The sequence below is a fragment of the Echinops telfairi genome, unplaced genomic scaffold (assembly GCF_000313985.2).
Source record: "Echinops telfairi isolate 266 unplaced genomic scaffold, ASM31398v2 ScPeMD7_7469;HRSCAF=8507_0, whole genome shotgun sequence".
In the NCBI taxonomy this organism is placed as follows: Eukaryota; Metazoa; Chordata; class Mammalia; order Afrosoricida; family Tenrecidae; genus Echinops; species Echinops telfairi.
Window position 1 is genome coordinate 58,242,821 of NW_022111372.1, and position 7,144 is coordinate 58,249,964.

At 54.0% G+C, this 7,144-nt stretch overlaps 1 protein-coding gene across 1 annotated transcript in view; it reads left to right on the forward strand.

Moving 5' to 3' along the window:
• The first annotated feature begins 462 nt into the window (after nt 1–462).
• KCNMB1 (potassium calcium-activated channel subfamily M regulatory beta subunit 1) overlaps nt 463–7,144 on the forward strand; it is a 12,139-nt gene continuing 5,457 nt past the window's right edge. Inside the window, exons 1-4 of the mRNA XM_004696780.2 lie at nt 463–532; nt 763–940; nt 4,937–5,094; nt 6,501–6,672. Of these exons, the coding sequence (XP_004696837.1) occupies nt 4,961–5,094; nt 6,501–6,672 (306 nt within the window). The 5' untranslated portion in view covers nt 463–532; nt 763–940; nt 4,937–4,960. The remainder of the gene's footprint in view (nt 533–762; nt 941–4,936; nt 5,095–6,500; nt 6,673–7,144) is intronic.

The window sequence follows — 7,144 nt, forward strand, 5'->3', positions numbered from 1 at the left end:
GCCATGTGAGTCAAGGGCTGGGACTCCACTCAGAGGCAGTGAGTTTGGTTTGGAGGTTGAGTATCTCCAGGCCTGACCCTCCCCCAACCCCTAGCCCCACATCAACAAAAAAAGGAAAATCAGTTTACGTCTCTGCCTTCTCTGCCAGCCCAGAGAGACGGAGTGAAAAAAAAAAAAAAAAGCTTTTCCATATAGCCGCGCAGTGTTTTTGCCTGTTTCATTTTCGGTCTGTTTTTGTTTGCAATCAGTCTCTTTCCAACCAATGGCCGGCGGTGCAGGTACGGAGTCTGCACAGCAGCTGTCGGCCCTGCTGGCTCTCACCTGCTCTCCGGGTCTCAGTCCTGGAGCGGTGGGTGCAGACATGACCATGTTTGGGCATGGAGGCTCGCCTCAGATGGGGACCAAGGGCGGCTTCCCTGGAAATGGCCCAGGAGGCCTTGCTTCCTGCTGGATCTCTGGGCCCTTGTGGGGTGGGGGTCAGGCAGAAAGAAACTGCCTGCCTGTGGAAACCTCTCCGGGGACCTGGGAGACCGTGAGTACTGATCTGAGAGCAAAGGCGGGCTGGGCGGGAGCTCTGGGGGAAGACAGCTGGAAGCATCCAGGGAGGGGTGGGCAGGGGACACTCCTTCCCTCTCTGGGCAGTCCAGGGGGATTCTGGATTCTGGAGGGGGTGATGCTGGTGTCACTTGGGACTAGGACTGCTGGTGGTGAGCTGGTGGCCGTCCCCTCTGGTGACTCAGTGCCCTGGCACTCACTTTCCAGAGTTCCCAGAGGGCAGCAGCCCAGACATCAGGACCACATGTGAACGCTGTCACATTGGGCACCAGCAGGACAAACACCCACTCGGCCGGAGCGCTACACTGCAGCATCTGCTACTAACCTCCATGGCTTCCTTGGTCAGCTTTCATCACGCGCATTTATCACGGGCTTCCTCGGCCAGGTACCGCGTCCAGTACTTTCTGTTTATACTCCATGTGATCTTCATCACAGCTCGCTACAGCGAGTACTATTTTATTTACTAACCTCCTGGTATCACCACCTGGCTGTTAAGTGGCAAAGCCAGGGTTGGATCCCACGGAGCCCTCATATGGCACGTCTGATTGAAAAATGAGATGAACCCAAGTGTGGGGTACATAGGACCCTCCAAAACCTCCCCTTCTCTGTTCTATCTTTCCTATGTGTACCTTAGACCTAAGGGGCTTTTCTAAATGGGGAGGAATTCAGACAAAATGAAAAGCCAGAGATGTTTCATGACTCTCTAAACTGGAAGTTCTTCTTGGAGTCTAACTGAAATTCCCTCTTGTTGCAGTTAAAACCGCTCTCTTCTTGTCCCAGCCTCAGGGGATATCAGCAGGTCCCAGCCTTCATCCTGTCTGAAGGTTCTCATGACAGATGATGAAGTCCAACTTCTAGCTAAACGTTTCTATGTAAATTGGCCTCCTGGTACAGCCTCAGGGTTTAGCATGAGTCTATAACCCCCTCACTGGGCTAGGCAATGCTCTCCCACCTGGGCATGACAGAGAGGCGAGGGAGGAGCAAATCCTCACTTCCAGAGGTCCCTGCCACCACTGCCTCTCCTCCCATGTCCCTCTGATCTCCCAGACCTGGCAACAACAGAGTCCCTGCTCTGTTGGTCAGCCATCCCGAGGAGTGCCCAGAGAGCTGGCAGGACACATGAAGTGGAAGGGCAGTAGCCCCTGGCAGTGGGAGGTGGGTGATTCGTCAGGAAGGTCGGGGTTGTGCCAGGAGAAGCGTTCTTACAAATATATCCCAACTTTCCAAGGGGAGAAGTGGGTGCTCAGCCTGTGTTCTCAAGGATACAGGTTCCTGGGAGCTCCAACCACAGGTTCCTTTTGTCCCACAGACCCTGGGTGGGGTCAAGGTGCCTGTGACCTTGGGCAGTCCAGGGTGCAGCTCAGGGGAAGCAGGTCTCGGAGGCTTTTTGCCCCTGTGCCATGTGACAGAATGTTGTTCCCTCGTTCCCTTGCTCTGTCTCATTTTAGAGGATGCCCCTGGTGAGACTGGAAATGCTGTGAGGGGATGCCAACCTTGTCAATCACCTTGAGGAGAAGGGGAGGGGTGGGTGGCCTCCTAGGGGAAGGCTGTGGCAGGGCTGTTCCCTCAGTACTGCAATGTGGACTCTCCTCCGTAGGAGAGGATAGGGAGGGCTGAGGAGAGAGGGTGGTGCAAACCGTGCTCCACTATTACCTAAAGGTCGTTGCGTTGAGCTCCGCCTGAGGTGCCATGGAGGAAAGGCCTGGAAATCTGCTTCTGCGCAGCTCACCGCCAAGTCAATGCCAGGGAGCACTCACCCTGCGACACACGGGGGCACCAGCAGTCAGCATCGACTCCGTGGCAATAGGGCTAGAGGAGCGAGGAGGATACGTGAAGAGTCCAGAAGTTAGGACTCACGCATGAGTAGAAAACAAGGGTCTTTGCTAGACGTTCCATCGGATCAGTGTCCTCGGACACTCGTGGGCACCTAAAAGTGATGCGCTTACTACTCTAGGGGTAAGGGTGCAGGGAGGGGGAATCCTCCCCGTACCTGGTTGCATGTCATCCTGTAACAGGAGGTTCACAGAGAAAGGCTCTCTGTAACCCTTGTATATGCTGTACAGACAGAGTCTGGTTCACTTCAACCAGCTAATAAGAAGCAACCACAAAACAACAATACAGACATTTACCAGAGGCAGTTGGCGCGAACCCTGGGTGCAAAGTGGGTCATGCCTTGGGCTATGCTAGCCACCAGGTCAGGAAACCACCACTCACACTATGGGAGAAAGCTGAGGCTTTCCACTCCGTAAAGAGTTAATAGTCTAGGAAACCTATAGGGACAGTTCTACCCTGTCCTATAGGGTCACGGATGAGTCGGAACCCACTCAATGGCAGTGATTTTTTTTCTTTTTAAATGGGGCAGCTGAATAAGGACGAGCAAAGAAGATTGGTGCAATTGAATCACAGTGCCTGTGAAGACTATCGGAAGTACCATGGACTGCCAAAAGAACAAACAAATCTATCTTGGAAGAAGTACAGCCAGAATGTCCCTTAGAGGCAAGGATGGTGAAATTGCATCTCACATATTTCACCTCACATACTTTGGACATGTCCCTGGAGAAGGACATTAAGCTAGTGAGAGTGCAGCGGAGAAAATAAGGCCCCTGTGTTCATTTGGGAAGACGAGAGAAACAAATTCATAGACACTCCTAAGTGTATAAGAAATAGCTTTATATAAAGAGTAATTATACATTAAGAAAACATCCCAGCCCAGGCCAGATCAAGTCCATAAGTCTGCTATTAGCCCATATGTCAGATACCAATCTATAAATTCCTCTTCAGACTCACGAAGCATGTGCAATGATGCTGAATGCAGGAAGATCATAGTCCAGCGAGTGGGCAGTCTTGTGGATCCAGTGGTGTCGTAAGCATCTCAGTGCTGGCAGGGGTCTCCACGGGGCTCCTCCAACTCAGGGCACTTGCGGAGCTCCATGTCTTGTCAGCTGCAATGTCTTGCAGGAAGTGAAGGTGTGTCCCACCACAAATGAGCTCTTTATCTCCTTAGCGCCTCCAAATGAGGTCATCAAGCTGCGACCTGATTGACAGGCTGAACTCGACCCCTTCCCTCTTAAGTCTATCTCGAATTGACAGCAGATTATGTAACTACCACAGCCCGAGAGAGATGGATGGACACGGTCGCTACAGTGACTCACACAGAGCCATTGTGAGGATGGCACAGGACTGGGTGGCATTCGTGCTGTGGGCAGAGAGTCACTATGATTCAGAACCAACATGACAGCACCTGACAACACTATCATGGGGCAGCTCTCAGAACCAAGGGGGAGTCTGTCCCCCGGGAAGGGAGCCTGCAGCTCTGTGGCTCAGCACATGGTGACCCCACGTGTGTCCAACAGGACTGTGCTCCGCGGGGGTGGCAATGGCTGTTCCTTCAGGAGTTCGCCAAGTCCTTGTTCCAGGATACCTTGAGGAGACCTCAATCTTTTGTCAACAGAGAAAGGTCTGGAGATGTCTATGTGAAATCTCAGCTCAAAGACAACGACCTGTTTGTTCCTTCCTCCTCATTCTCCTTCGCTGGCCTGAAGGGGACAGCCTGCCCTTATGGAGCCCACTGGAGGAAGACCTCTCGCCCACTCCCATGTCCCGGGCTGCCTGTGGGGGTCCACCTCCCTTCTCTGCCTGCTACCTCCAGCCGTCTCTGCTTTGGGACTGTGTGGGCAGTCTGTGAGACCCTGCACACTCTCTGTGGGGCAGGTGCATGATTCCCACCCCCTCCTCACTCAGCATCAGCCTCCCGTGGTTGCTGTAACAAATGACGCATGATGGCCATGGCCTTGGAGGCCAGAAGTCTGAAACCGGAGATCAAGGTCCCGCAGGACTGTGCTCCCTCTGGAGGTGCTAGGGGAGCCACCATAGTGTCTTGCCTTCTCCAGCTTCAGGGGGTGGGGGGCTGCTGGCACTCCCTGGCTTGTGGCTGCCTCACTCCAACCTCTGCCTCTGTGGTCACATCTTCTTCTCGGGCTATGTTTGCAGGCAACTTCCCACTTCCTCTCGCTTGCAAAGATCCCACGGTTTCATGAATCCTGGATAATCCGTCTCTAGATCCCTCCCTGAATCACTCCTGCCAAGTCTTTGCTGAGTAAGGCAGCACTCAGAAGACAGGGATGAGACTATGTCTGTTGTCTGTCAGGGGTGGGAGTATTTTCAGCCAACCACACCCGCAGGCAGTTTGTCCTTGGGCAAGCGCCTTTATCTCTCTGATCATGAACCCCTCATGGAGACATGGAAGTCTGGAGGCTTACGCGCGGCCACAAGTCCCCGGTAGTTGCAGCATTCCGTATCAACAGAGGGGTGATTCGCCCTCCTCTCTCCCCTGCCCTCCTCTGTGCGGCTGATCTCACCTCTGTTTGCTCTGTGACCCCAGAGATGCCCCCTCCCCACCGTGGACATGGGGAAAAAGCTGGTGATGGCCCAGAAGCGGGGAGAGACGCGAGCCCTGTGCCTGGGTGTGGCCATGGTGGTATGCGCCGTCATCAGCTACTACATCCTGGGCACCACCGTGCTGCCCCTCTACCAGAAAAGGTACCCACCGCTCCCGGTCCCCACCCCAAGGGTCTCCCCGAAGGGCTGGCTCTGTGAGGGACTCTGATGCGCACATCAGCACGGTCTGGACAGTGCTCACTCGCAGGCTCAGGGTTGTGGGAGGGTAGGCTGAAGTGAGCCCACCAGCTGGGCTTGGGCAGGTAGCAGGGTAGGACACCCTTCTCAGGCAAGGGTCAGAATTAGACGTGCGTGGGAGGCCGACCCCCAGCAGTAAGCAGAGACTCACAGAATTTTTTAGCTCATTTGTTTGACCTTCGTCCGGAAACAAATGGGTCAGGTGGGCATCCAGGCTCTTGAATACCTCCAGGGACAGGGCATTCACTACCACACTTGCTCTGGGATTTTGCTAATAAGTGCTTCCATTGAGTTGAAATCTCCTCTCATAACCCAGCTCAGAAACTCACGAGAAAGCTCACCACTGCCCTTCCTGAGATGTCCACTATTGGAACTTTCAAAGAACAGCCTGGCCAGTCCTGACCTGGCTCCTCTTGGGAGCAAAAACTGGGTGCTCTCCGCCTGTCCACCAGCGAAGGCCAGATCATGCTGCGACTGACAGCCCTGACACTGGAGTCTGTTCTCCCTCCTAGCAAAAGGAAGATGTCACAGTGGATGCGCTGACGTGTTGATGATCCTGTCACCTCTCTTGGGCCTAAACCTCTTCACTTTTTACAAGGCTGGAGTGAGCCAGGCTGGAATCTTACTAAGCATGCCGTGACTCAGGGCAGCCCTGCGTTTCCAACACAGGAGCCGCAGATCCAACTCTATCCCTGAATCTTCCCTGTCCTCACACCCATCAGACCCCTCCTATACCTGCCCTTTGGAGGGGGTCAGCACAGGTTCTGGAAGTATCTGGCCTGGCTCCCAGCCCTGTGTGGCCCTGGAAGTGTGGTCACTTGCCCCGCTGAGCGCCTTCCCTCACAGGAAGATGGACACCATGTGCACAGCAAGGTCTCAGTCCTGGATCTCATCAGAATCACCAGGGAGAGCTTTTAAAAAATACCCACCCAGATTTTTCTGTGCTAATATGGAGTGTGGCTTGGGCATGGGGATACAATTTTTAAAGATTCCCAGATTTGGGGAGGAGTAGCCAGTGTTCAGAACTATTCCTGTACTGATGGTGGAGTCTATGTTTTGCATCTAGGTCCAGAGGCCCTGGTACCAAGCTCCTGTCAGTGAACAGGGTGAGTGAGGTCCCAGGCTTATGTCTCTAAGGCCTCCCAGGAGACCAGGGGCATCTTCCCAGGTGCTCTGTATGCCACCCTGGTGCTCAGGGGTGTACAGAGGGGCTTTAAAACATTCACGGGATAAGTTCCATTAACTTTTAGGTCCACGTGGCCCTGAGCTCACATGTGTGCCTGGTGTATGTGTGTGTACACTCTCCCCAGTGTGTGGACCCAGGAATCCATGTGCCACCTGATTGAGACCAACATCCGAGACCAGGAGGAGCTGGGGGGCAAGAAGGTGCCCCAGTACCCATGCCTATGGGTCAATGTGTCAACTGCGGGCAGGTGGGCCATGCTGTACCACACGGAGGACACTCGGGACCAGAACCAGCAGGTACTGGCTGGGTGCTGGGTGCATAGGGCCATCATCCTAACAGATGTTTAAGCCAGTCCCACCCCAACTTCTCTCAGAGACAAACCTGGCCATCATCACCCCCAAGTGGGGAGCAGAGACCAAGAGATGAGCCCCTTTGCCCAGGTCTCACAGTGGGCACAGCTCCTCTGGGCTGGAGTCAGGCAGATCTGGGGTTGCAGACATGCCTGCTCTGCTGGCATGTGCTGTGTGACCTGAGGTAGCCACCAAGAGCCTCTGAGCCTAGGACCCCACCTTTGCAGAATCAGGATAGTAATGCTGTACCTAAGTGCTGTGCTAGAGATGCCATGTACAAGGTGCCGATCTTGGTGGTCGGTGGCTGGTAAGAGCTTAAAAGAAGCAGGCGTTGATGATGTAATTTCCATCCTATGGCTAAGTCAGTGGCTGGTAAAAGCTTAAAAGAAGCAGGTGTTGATGCTGTAATTTCCACCCT